The sequence below is a fragment of the Trachypithecus francoisi genome, unplaced genomic scaffold (genome assembly GCF_009764315.1).
Source record: "Trachypithecus francoisi isolate TF-2019V2 unplaced genomic scaffold, Tfra_2.0 Lachesis_group7, whole genome shotgun sequence".
Taxonomy (NCBI): Eukaryota; Metazoa; Chordata; class Mammalia; order Primates; family Cercopithecidae; genus Trachypithecus; species Trachypithecus francoisi.
Window position 1 is genome coordinate 49,931,138 of NW_022681472.1, and position 13,753 is coordinate 49,944,890.

The 13,753-nt window shown below is 42.5% G+C and overlaps 1 protein-coding gene across 1 annotated transcript in view; it reads right to left on the reverse strand.

Moving 5' to 3' along the window:
- The window catches only part of CDH17 (cadherin 17), an 81,365-nt gene that overhangs the window by 17,079 nt on the left and 50,533 nt on the right, over positions 1-13,753 (reverse strand). Inside the window, exon 13 of the mRNA XM_033202748.1 lies at positions 636-880. Within this exon, the coding sequence (XP_033058639.1) occupies positions 636-880 (245 nt within the window). The remainder of the gene's footprint in view (positions 1-635; positions 881-13,753) is intronic.

Consider the following 13,753-nt stretch of genomic DNA (forward strand, 5'->3'; position numbering starts at 1 on the left):
TATTTGTTAAGCAAATTAATCATCATTGTACTTTTTAAGGAAATCCGTGTGGGTCTTATTGAACTGAAAAAAAGGAATTGCTAAGATGGAAATGTTTATACATTTTGTTTAGCCACCTCAACCAGAGCACCAGCTTCTCCAGGGGTGCTCTTTGAGGCCAAGGAACCTATGTATCCTACATCCAGAAGATTCCCTCAGCCCTGTAAGTTGGCATGGTCTGTCCAGTTGGGCTTTGGTCTCTCTGTCTAGAACTCCAATACACCTTTAAGGCTGGAGCCCTTTCTTAAACTCAGCCCAGATAACTGGCTTAGACACAGGGCCTGGTTCATCTTGTCTCTCTCAGAGGTAAACCTCACCTGAACCATCCAGCTCTCAGCTGGGACCTGAAGCTCATGGGCTGGAACGGAACCTCACACTGCTTCCCACTTGTCTGAGACTAGATGCTTATTGATGAACCACCATCCCTCGGAATGCCCCCAGGGTGTTGACACCTTCCTAAACCAAGGCCAAGTTCATCATTGCTGGGTGTGCTGTGAGGGTCAGCCCTGGCGTCAGTGCAGGCCAGCTCCTCCTCCTCCTCCCCACTGACTCTGGTGACCACGCAGCCAGGCCTGCCCAGCACTGTTGCCCTTTACCTTATGTCCAGACCTTCTGGATCCTTGGCAGTCACATTGCCCACTTTAGTGCCTATAGCTACATCCTCACTGACTTTCGCTTGGAATACGTATTGGGAAAATTCAGGTGCTTCATTCACATCTGTCACAAAAAGCGTGAACTTGGCAAAAGAACTTGCATTGTACGTCACACCAAACACTAGAGGCTCAGGATTTTCTGCTTTGAACACAATGTTGGAAACAGCTGCTGTTTCAAAATCAAGAGGCTGTGTAGGAGAAAGACAGAAAATTAATTTTGGGGTGATTAAATTCATTCCCTATGCTTCTTAAACTCATATATTCAATATATGATATTGGGAAAACTGGATATCCACATGCAGAAGAATGAAATTAGACTATCTTATACCATGTATGAAAATCAGTTCAAAATAGATTATAGACAAAACATAAGACCTAAAACCTGTAGCACCACTAGAAGAAAACATAGAAGAAAACTGACATTGGTCTTGGCAATGATTTTTTTAAATTATTTTTTATTTTTGAGATGGAGCCTCATGCTCTGTCACCCAGCCTTTAGTGCAGTGGTGCGATCTTGGTTCACTGCAAGCTCCACCTCCCGGGTTTGTTCAAGTGATTCTCCTGCCTCAGTCTCCCGAGTGGCTGGGATTACAGGTACCCACCACCACGCCCGGCTAATTTTTGTATTTTTAATAGAGACAAGGTTTCACCATGTTGGCCAGGCTGGTCTCAAATTCCTTACCTCAAGTGATCTGCCCGCCTTGGCCTCCCAAGGTGCTAGGATTACAGGTATGAGCCACCATGCCTGGCTGGAATAGAAGTTTATCTGACTTTCAGTTCTAGAGGCTAGAAAGCCCAAGAACATGGCACCAGCATCTGTTGAGGACTTTGTGCTGTGTTATCCTATGACAGAAGGGTAAACCATCTCACGAGATAGAGGAAACTCACCCTTTTATTTTTAGTAGAGATGGGGGTTCTGCCATGTTGGCCAGGCTGGTCTCAAATTCCTGACCTCAAGTGACCCACCCACCTCAGCCTCCCAAAATGCTGGGATTATAGGCATGAGCCACCATGCCCAGCCTAGCAGTGATCTTTTAGGTGTGACCCCAAAAGCACCGACTACAAAAGCAAAAGTAGACAAATGGGATTGCATCAAAGTAAGATGCTTCCACATAGCAAAGGAAACAGTGAAGCGGCAACTTACAGATCAGGAGAAAATATTTGCAAATATACATTTGAAAAAGGAGTAATATAAAAAATTTATAAGGAATTCAAACAACTCAGTAGCAAGAAAACAACCTGTTTAAAACATAGGCAAAGGACCTGAATAGTAATTTCTCAAAAGAAGACATACAAATAGCCAACAGGTATATGAAAAAATGCTCATTACTAATCATCAGAGAAATGCAAATTAAAACCCCAATGAGATATCACCTCACACCTGTTAGAATGACCTATCAAAAAGACAAAAAACAAACATTGATGAGGATGTGGAGAAAAGGGAACCCTGTGCACGGTTGATAAGAATGTAAATTACAATAGCCATTGTGGAAAACAGTATGGAGGAACCTCAAACAATTAAAAATAGAACGACCATATGATCCAGAAATCCCACTACTGGGTATATAAAGTCAGTATTCAAAGAGATATCTGCACTCCTATGTTCACCGCAGCATCATTCACAATAGCCAAGATATGGAATCAATCTAAGTGTCGAACAACAAACAAATGGATAAACAAAAAATATATATATACACACACACACATATATATATACACACACAATGAAATACTGTTCAGCTTTAAAAAGGAAGGAAGTTCCATCATTTGTGATAACACGGATGAACCTAGAGGATATTACGGTAAGTGAAATAAGCCAGGCGTGGAAAGACAACACATGTTCTCACTTGTATGTGGAATCTAAAGGCGTTGAACTTAGAGAGTAGAATAGTGGTTACCAGGAGCTGGGGCATGAGGAATTTGGGGAGGTGCTGGTAAAAACATGCAAAATTTCAGCTAGAAGGAACAAGTTTAAAAGATCTATTGTACAACGTGGTACTACAGTTAACAACAACATAGTGTATACTTTAAAATCACTGAGTGTAGATCTTAAGTGTTTTCATCATAAAGAATGTTAAGTATGTGAGGTAATGCAGATGCTAATTAGCTCTAATTAGTCATTCTACAATGTATGCATATTTCAAAACATGTCCTCCTTTACAATTTTTATTTGTCATTTATAAACAAGGCAAACTTTCATAGCAGTGGTTCGCAATCAAGTGTCAGCAAAAACCTTCTCGGAATGATTACGGAGCCATGAAAGTGTCTTTTTTTACAGGACTTATCAGAGCTTGCACTGCGCTAATATGTCTTAGAAGAGGAACTGGAACATGGAATTCCTCAAATTTATTTAACTGTGGGACACTTCATTTATTCAACAGAAATGTATTGATTCTCCCAAGACAGTTCTCAGGTGACAGCTTGGGAAATGCTTGCATAGAGATTTCCATTTATTATGGGAAATGATTTTCCAAGGGCCTCAAAACTCAAGGCCCCAAATCAAAGATTTTAAACTCACGGAGTATGGGAGAGGGAAACAGAGATGACAGATGATCTGCTGAGGACCTGCCAGATGGAACCAGGAATGAACATCAAGAAACCAGTTTTGATTTCATATGAGGCAGCATTTAACAGGGCTGCCCAAGAGTACTCCCCGCTTCAGGAGTGGGCTCAGTGCTGTCTTCTCCATGTCGGCTTCCTGTTCCCCACATTCAATCCTCAAACTGACAAGCTGCACATCCTCTGCAGTCTCATAGCACCTAATAGATACAATTGTTGATGTATTTTAGATCTTCACTGACCCTAAGCTCCGTGAGAGGAAGAACTGCGTCATATTCATCTTCGCTTCTCATCTCTTCCCTGACACACAGTGCCCACAGTGGGCTGGTCAGGAAATACAAAGACCAGAAAGGCCTGGTCCTTGAGGGACTCCATGGAGAGGAGGTTCTAGAGAACATCCCCACCTTCCAGAACCCCCTTTCCCCCATGTATGCACCAACACACACCATCACAACTCACTCTCTAGTTCATAAGTGCTGTGGCACGATTTTTCACATGGAAGGGTGGGAACTGTGTGTGAAGACTCAGGGTCATTTGAGATAGAAAAAGCAATTGAAATTTGTTCAAATATGTAAGAGAAAATCATGTAAGCCAGCTAAGTGTGAAAAAAGAGGTTGTTCATAGTGATAAGCACCCACTGTCTGCAGGGCCTGGCCCTCGTCGACCTCGTGATTGCTACACGTGGTCCACGGTTCAGTTTGGGCTTCTCCCCCTGAAGTGGAGGTGGGCAGAGCAAGCTGGAGTTTCTGACTCACAGGACCCACTCCCAGTCTCAGGGGATGACAGAACTGTCCAGTTGAGATAAAAGCCTAGTAGGCCAAGCAGGAAGGCAGCAGCCCCCAGAATGAGCCTGTGATGGGGACAAAGGACACAGCTCTCTGTTCCTGTCCAGTTCAGCAAAGTCCGGGCCCAGGCAGGCAGCACAGCTGTCCGTATGCTTAGGCAGAGCACCTGCATCCATCCTCACCACGAAGCAGGTCCTAAGCACCCTCCCTGGCTTTTCCTCATTCCATCACTGGTCCCAGAGGCAACGGCTTAAAGAAATGAGACACTGTATGTGCAAATGAGAAGCAGCCTGTATTACCAGAAGAGAACGTGCAAGGCTGAGAGTGGAAAGAGAAGACTGTATGGTGAGCTGAGGAGTTGGAACTTCATCCTTGACTAACAAGGTCAGATCTGTGTCTTAGAAAGATAACTCTAGGAGCAGCTGCATGGGGGATGGATTCGAGGTGATCCACACTGGGGCAGGAAGACTAGCTAGAAGGTAGTGTCAGTGTTCCCTAAACACTGGATGGAAGAACGAATGAAAAGCAGCAGCCTACCATTGAGAATTCTATTCACATAACTTCCACACCTGGAGGAGCATCAAATCTTCTGGAGAAATTATAAATGGAAGATGCTAAATTAGCAAACGGTAATCAGCAGAGCTGAGCCAAGAACAAGCCTTGTCTGGCCATGTGCATTGTTTTTCATGACATGGGGATATGACTGCAAGACCAAGTCAAGAGACCTGCACTGCCTTTTGGAATGGCCTCAGTCCCATCTTGGCAAGACATATTCAAGTTAACTAAAAAAACCTGCTCACACCACAATTCCTTTTGTGCACACAACTGCCTGACAGGTCAAACCTAGTGATTTAGATTCAACTTGGAGGCAAAGAAGATGCTGAAGGAGAGGGGCTGAGACTGGGATATTTACCATTTTCACTAGCGATCACTGATGAGATCAAAGTGTGCACATTAGTTTTCCAGATGACATTTGGGCTAGTTAAAAATAGCTAGTGAATTGAGAATTCAAAAAGATCAGCCATAGTGGAGAAGTGACAAAATTTGCCAGTTAAAAAAAGGCAGAACCCTGAATTTCAAGAAACAGGATCCCAGGAGAGTTATTGTTGAGCCAGGCAGGGTTCAAAGAAATAGCTTTCCTGCTCATGACACACATTTGGCCCCAAGAGCATGATAACCAACCACACGAGAGGCTGGAGCTTGGGCAGCAGTAAATACAGAGCAGGGAGCATTTCTGACAGTTGTTTAATCTGAAGGATCGCTTTGGGCACTTGCCAAAATTACTCATTTCCAGGCTTTCCCCTTGAGAGACTGAGGCTGCAGTCCTCAGTATGCACCATTTGACTCTTGAATTAGGCAAGTTTGGCCCCCTTAGGAAACAGGGGAAAGCATACCTGTCCACAGGTAGAATCCTAGCTCTAATTAATTAGAATCAAGTGATGCCACATGTTTAAGTTTCCAACCTGTTGGATGCTGTGTTAGGAACCATATACGTACTTTTGCATTTAATTCTTCAACATCCTTACTAGAAAGGTGCTACCATTTTACCCATTTTTACAGATTGGAAAACTGGGGCCTGAGAGGTTACATCATTTGGTCAAGGCCACAAGCTAGTAAGTGGCAACACCAGGACTCACAGAAATTACATCCTGAGAGGAGCTGGATACATGGAGTCAAGTTCCCAGCTCTGCCATCACCAGAAGGCCTGACTGTACCTTGCTGTGGGCCTGAATTTCTGCCTCCCTCAAAATCAGTAGGAGAAGCAAGAGAGTTTATGCAAACAAACTATAGCTGCCATGTATGAGTCCCTCGATGAATTTTACCTGTGATTAGCACATTTGTAATTCAGATGAACTGTTAATGATATAATTGTGATTAACAAACTTAATTTAAATGTTTAAAAATTATTAACACAGTAGTTCAGAACAGTGGTAGTCCCCTGATGGCTTAATAGGCAAGGACTTAGAAGACAAAGCCATACATAAAAAACCAAATTATATAGTCTATAAAACACTTCAGTAACAAATAGTATAGCTACATACCTTTGTTATATTTTTATTCTATATCCTAGTGGGGAATTGGCTAACATTTGGTGTATCCTAATCAAGAATCCACAGTCCAGGGTTGGTTGTTGCTTAGCATCTGAAAGAACCTAATCCAAGATCTATATCCCAGAGGTAGCTATGATAGCCAACACTATCTCAATCAGAACTGGAAGGTTTGTTAATTAGTAAAGTGATCTTACAAATAAATTTTCTTGGTGATATGAGTGGTGTCCGAGATATGCACTTTGGGCCAGGCGCAGTGGCTCAAACACCTGTAATCCCAGCACTTTGGGAGGCTAAGGCAGGTGGATCACTTGCACCCAGGAGTTCAAGACCAGCCTGGGCAACATAAGGAGACCCCATCTCTACAAAAATAAAAAATTAGCTGGGTGTGGTGTCACATGCCTGTGGTCCCAGCTACTTAGGAGGCTGAGGTGGGAGGATTACTCAAGCCCAGGAGGTTGAGGCTGCAATGAGCTATGACTGCGGCACTATACCTGTCTCAGAAAAAAAGATATGCTGTTTGGTTAGTGTATCCCTTAGTCATTGTGAACAGGAGTATAGATATCTGGCCTGGCTAGCAGATTATATCCTGCAGAGTTCCAGGACTCAGTTCTGTTCTGCCAGTTATCTCCTGCCTCTGGATGGTCGAACAAACCCACTTGCTTAAGGATTGTTATCACAGTGCCCAAGGGACAGACAGCTGGGAGGTCATAGGCCTAAAGCACAGGTTGGATGATCATCTATGTGTCTGCTTGTTCATAATTGTATATGGGACAGAATTCATTTATTCATTAAGTCAAGCAATATTTATTGAACCTCTAATATATGCTAGGAGATATAATAGACATTTGAAATAGAATCACATATAAATTAAGGATGTGACAAAGACTTTGGTCAGAGGCCTACTCTACTGTAGCATACTTCTCGTGTTAGGTTGTGAGGGAGAATACTCATAGCTCTCACCCACCGCTAATCATTGAGGTAGGTGCCAATATCTCCCTAAAAGGGCCCATTAACCACAAATGGCCAAGTTAAACCGCTGTTTAAAAAAAGATGACATATGGGCCTTGTTCATTCTGGGATGGATAGGCCTCTATCTTCCCTTAGATTCCTAGAGAGCTCTGGTCCTGCAAAAGGATAAAAGAAAGCCGCCCCCATCACCGGCAAAGGAACACCCCAACCCACTGCAAGCTCTGAAAAATGCTCTTTCCTTTATCCTTTCTGTGATTTTCTCTCTCCGTGTAGACTGCTGTGAGCACAAGAGGAGGTTGGCATGGTACCTTTTCCAAATGTCGGATTCACACACAGGGCCAAGGCTTTGAGCTGGTCCACAGCAACCTCTCTGCTGAAATGCAGCAGGGCCCTTGGTTCGAGCTGGAATGTTTGGTAACAATGGGATCAGAATTCCAAGACTCTGTCCCAGGGCTTGCTTTAGCACTAGTGCTTTTTCCTCTGTGCTTCTGTCCATTTTCTGTGAAATTATTCTATTTTGTCTTCATTTTTAGCCTCTTTCAGTTTTCTTTTATTCTGGCTCAAAACTGTACTCCAGAGCTTTCTTTTGCAGTTTCCAGCACCCTGCACTGCAAATCTTAAATAATTAGCCACCCTTGCAAATTCTCTCTGGCCCTTTTTAACAGCGAGGTTTCACTCTCTCCCCTAGGAAAGTATCTTAACTGTAAGTACATTGGACGGCATTGAGTGCTGCTTCCAATTGAGTCATATGGTAAACCCATGACATGCTCTAAACACAGATGAGGCAGCCACAGAGAAAAGAGTCAAGATTCAGGTGTACATGGCAGGGGACAGGAGTAGATTGAGGGAGGGTTGGGAGAATCCTGTACAAACAGACAGGAACCAAGGTAATTAAGACTGACTCCAGATTACCCAGTCCTTACAGAGGGAGAGACAGAATGAAAGCCCATGGGCTTATCAATACAGTAAAAGATGAAAGTAAAGCAGCGGGGAGGGGGATTGAAAAGAAACTTGTCTATTGAACCTTGAAAGGAGACCCAGCAGTTTTGTTAATCAAGAGGTATCTCTGCCTGGCACATTAGAATAAAGGGTTTACAGCCTAAAATGCCCATGGGGTCATCCAACCCAACTCCTCACATTTGCAAAGGGGGAAGTGAAAGCAAGGCCCTGAGTGCCACTCTTGGCCCCTAACAGTGTTGCCAGATTTAGCAACTAAAACATAAAACACTGGGGGCGCCCAAGATGACCGAATAGGAACAGCTCCAGCCTCCAGCTCCCAGCGTGAGTGACACAGAAGATGGGTGATTTCTGCATTTTCAACTGAGGTACCGGGTTCATCTCACTGGGGCATGTCAGACAGGCGGTGCTGGTCAGCAGGTGCAGCCCGAGCAGTGAGAGCTGAAGCAGGGCAAGGCATCGCCTCACCTGGGAAGCACAAGGGGGAAGGGAATTCCTTTTCCTAGCCAAGGGAAACTGAGACACACAACACCTAGAAAATCAGGTAACTCCCACCCTAATACTGCACTTTCCCAGGGGTCTTAGCAAATGGCACACCAGGAGATTATATCCTACACCTGGCCCAGAGGGTCCCACGCCCATGGAGCCTCCCTCATTGCTAGTACAGCAGTGTGAGATCTACCTGCAAGGCGGCAGGGAGGCTGGGGGAGGGGCGCCTGCCATTGCTGAGGCTTAGTAAGTAAACAAAGCCTCTGGGAAGATCTAATTGGGTGGAGCTCACCACAGCTCAAGGAGGCCTGCCTGTCTCTGTAGACTCCACCTCTGGGGACAGGGCATAGCTAAACAAAAAGCAACAGAAACCTCTGCAGATGTAAATGTCCCTGTCTGACAGCTTTGAAGAGAGCAGTGGTTCTCCCAGCACAGAGGTTGAGATCTGAGAACGGACAGACTGCCTGCTCAAGTGGGTCCCTGACCCCTGAGTAGCCTAACTGGGAAACATCTCCCACTAGGTGCAGACTGACACCTCACACAGCTGGGTACACCTCTGAGGTGAAGCTTCCAGAACAAGAATCAGTAACACTCGCTATTCAGCAATATTCTATCTTGTGCAGCCTCCGCTGCTGATATCCAGGCAAACAGGGTCTGAAGTGGACCTCAAGCAAACTCCAGCAGACTTGCAGCTAAGGGTCCTGACTGTTAGAAGGAAAACAAGCAAACAGAAAGGATACCCACAGCAAAATCCCATCAGTATGTCACCATCATCAAAGACCAAAGGCAGATAAAACCACAAAGATGGGGAAAAAACAGTGCAGAAAAGCTGGAAATTCAAAAAATCAGAGCGCATCTCTCCCTCCAAAGGAACGCAGCTCATCGCCAGCAATGGAACAAAGCTGGATGGAGAATGACTTTGATGAGTTGAGAGAAGAAGGCTTCAGTTGATCAAACTTCTCAGAGCTAAAGGAGGAACTATGTACTCAGTGCAAAAAACCAAAAACCTTAAAAAAAGAATGGATGAATGGATAACAAGAATACTCAATGCAGAGAAAACCATAAAAGAACCAATAGATATGAAAACCATGACACGAGAACTACATGACAAATGCACAAGCTTCAGTAACCGACTCGATCAACTGGAAGAAAGAGTATCGGTGACTGAAGATCAAATGAATGAAATGAAGCAAGAAGAGGAGTGTAGAGAAAAAAGAGTAAAAAGAAATGAACAAAGCCTCCAATAAATATGGGATTATGTGAAAAGACCAAATCTACATCTGATTGGTGTGCCTGAAAGTGACAGGGAAAATGGAACCAAGTTGGAAAACACTCTGCAGGATATCATCCAGGAGAACTTCCCCAACCTAGTAAGGCAGGCCAACATTCAAATTCAGGAAATACAGAGAATGCCACAGAGATACTCTCCAAGAAGAGCAACTCCAAGACACATAATTGTCAGATTCACCAAAGTTGAAATGAAGGAAAAAAATGTTAAGGGCAGCCAGAGAGAAAGGTCAGCTTACACACAAAGGGAAGCCCATCAGACTAACAGCAGACCTCTCGGCAGAAACTCTACAAGCCAGAAGAGAGTAGGGGCCAATATTCAACATTCTTAAAGAAAAGAATTTTAAACCCAGAATTTCATATCCAGCCAAACTAAGTTTCATAAGTGAAGGAGAAATAAAATCCTTTGCAGACAAGCAAATGCTTAGAGATTTTGTCACCACCAGGCCTGCCCTACAAGAGATCCTGAAGGAAGCACTAAACATGGAAAGGAACAACAGGTACCAGCCATTGCAAAAACATGCCAAAATGTAAAGACCATCGAGGCTAAGAAGAAACTGCATCAACTAACGAGCAAAATAACCAGCTAATATCATAATGACAGGATCAAGTTCACACATAACAATATTAACCTTAAATGTAAATGGACTAAATGGTCCAATTAAAAGATACAGACTGGCAAATTGGACAGAGTCAAGACTCATCAGTTTGCTGTACTCAGGAGACCCATCTCACATGCAGAGACACATAGGCTCAAAATAAAGGGATGGAGGAAGATCTACCAAGCAAATGGAAAACAAAACAAAAAAAAGCAGGGGTTGCAATCCTAGTCTCTGAAAAAAAAAACTTTAAACCATCAAAGAACAAAAGGGACAAAGAAGGCCATTACATAATGGTAAAGGGATCAATTCATCAGGAAGAGCTAACTATCCTAAATATATATGCACCCAAGACAGGAGCACCCAGATTCATAAAGTAAGTCCTTAGAGACTTACAAAGAGACTTAGACTCCCACACAATAATAATGGGAGACTTTAACACCCCACTGTCAACATTAGACAGATCAATGAGACAGAAAGTTAGCAAGGATATCCAGGAATTGAACTCAGCTCTGCACCAAGTGGACCTAATAGACATCTACAGAACTCTCCACCCCAAATCAATGGAATATACATTCTTTCTCAGCACCACATCACACTTATTCCAAAATTGACCACATAGTTGGAGGTAAAGCACTCCTCAGCAAATGTAAAACAACAGAAATGATAACAAACTGTCTCTCAGACCACCGTGCAATCAACCTAGAACTCAGGACTAAGAAACTCAATCAAAACTGCTCAACTACATGGAAACTGAACAACCTGCTCCTGAATGACTGCTGGGTAAATAACGAAATGAAGGCAGAAATAAAGATGTTCTTTGAAACCAATGAGAACAAAGATACAACATACCAGAATCTGTGGGACACATTTAAAGCAGTGTGTAGAGGGAAATTTATAGCACTAAATGCCCACAAAAGAAAGCTGGAAAGATCTAAAATTGACACCCTAACATCACAATTAAAAGAACTAGAGAAGCAAGAGCAAACACATTCAAAAGCTAGCAGAAGGCAAGAAATAACTAAGATCAGAGCGGAACTGAAGGAGATGGAGACACAAAAAACCCTCCAAAAAATCAATGAATCCAGGAGCTGGTTTTTGGAAAAGATCAACAAAATTGACAGACCGCTAGCAAGACTAACAAAGAAGAGAAAAGAATCAAAAGACGCAATAAAAAATGATAAAGGGGATATCACCACTGATTCCACAGAAATACAAACTACCATCAGAGAATACTATAAACACCTCTATGCAAATAAACTAGAAAATCTAGAAGAAATGATTAAATTCCTGGACACATACACTCTCCCAAGACTAAACCAGGAAGAAGTTGAATCCCTGAATAGACAAATAACAGACTCTAAAATTGAGGCAATAATTAATAGCCTACCAACCAAAAAAAGTCCAGGACCAGACGGATTCACAGCCGAATTCTATCAGAGGTACAAGGATGAGATGGTACCATTCCTTCTGAAACTATTCCAATCAACAGATAAGGAGAGAATCCTCCCCATCTCATTTTATGAGGCCAACATCATCCTGATACCAAAGCCTGGCAGAGACACAACAAAAAAAGAAAATTTAGACCAATATCCCTGATGAAAATCAATGTAAAAATCCTCAATAAAATACTGGCAAACCGAATCCAGCAGCACATCAAAAAGCTTATCCACCATGATCAAGTGGGCTTCATCCCTGGGATGCAAGTCTGGTTCAACATTCGCAAATCAATAAATGTAATCCAGCATATAAACAGAACCAAAGACAAAAACCACATGATTATCTCAATAGATGCAGAAAAGGCCTTTGAGAAAATTCAACAGCCCCTCATGCTAAAAATTCTCAATAAATTCGGTATTGATGGAACGTATCTCAAAATAATAAGAGCTATTTATGACAAACCCACAGCCAATATCATACTGAATTTGCAAAAACTGGAAGCATTCCCTTTGAAAACTGGCACAAGACCAGGATGCCCTCTCACACCACTCCTATTCAACATAGTGTTGGAAGTTCTGGTTAGGGCAATCAGGCAAGAGAAAGAAATAAAGGGTATTCAATTAGGAAAAGAAGAAGTCAAATCATCCCTGTTTGCAGATGACATGATTGTATATTTAGAAAACCCCATTGTCTCAGCCCAAAATCTCCTTAAGCTGATAAGCAACTTCAGCAAAGTCTCAGGATACAAAATCAATGTGCAAAAATCACAAGCATTCTTATACACCAGTAACAGACAAACAGCCATATCATGAATGAACTCCCATTCACAATAGCTTCAAAGAGAATAAAATACCTAGGAATCCAACTTACAAGGGATGTAAAGGACCTCTTCAAGGAGAACTACAAACCACTGCTCAGTGAAATAAAAGAGGACACAAACAAATGGAAGAACAGACCATGCTCATGGATAGGAAGAATCAATATTGTGAAAATGGCCATACTGCTCAAGGTAATTTACAGATTCAATGCCATCCCCATTAAGCTACCAATGAGTTTCTTCACAGAATTGGAAAAAACTGCTGTAAAGTTCATATGGAACCAAAAAAGACCCCACATTGCCAAGATAATCCTAAGCCCAAAGAACAAAACTGGAGGCATCACGCTACCTGACTTCAAACTATACTACAAGGCTACAGTAACCAAAAGAGCATGGTACTGGTACCAAACAGAGATATAGACCAATGGAACAGAACAGAGCCCTCAGAAATAATACCACACATCTACAGTCATCTGATCTTTGACAAACCTGACAAAAACAAGAAATGGGGAAAGGATTCCCTATTTAATAAATGATGATGGGAAAATTGGCTAGCCATAAGTAGAAAGCTGAAACTGGATCCTTTCCTTACTCCTTATACGAAAATCAATTCAAGATGGGTTAGAGACTTAAATGTTAGACCTAAAACCATAAAAAACCCTAGAAGAAAACCTAGGTAATACCATTCAGGACATAGGCATGGGCAAGGACTTCATGTCTAAAACACCAAAAGCAAGAGCAACAAAGCCAAAATTGACAAATAGGGTCTAATTAAACTAAAGAGCTTGTGCACAGCAAAAGAAACTACCATCAGAGTGAACAGGCAGCCTACAGAATGGGAGAAAATTTTTGCAATCTACTCATCTGACAAAGGGCTAATATCCAGAACCTACAAATAACTCAAACAAATTTACAAGAAAAAAACAACCCCATCAAACAGTGGGCAAAGGATATGAACAGATACTTCTCAAAAGAAACATTCACACCACCAACAGACACATGAAAAAATGCTCATCATCACTGGCCATCAGAGAAATGCAAAACAAAACCACAATGAGATACCATCTTACACCAGTTAGAATGGCAGTCATTAAAAAATCAGGAAACA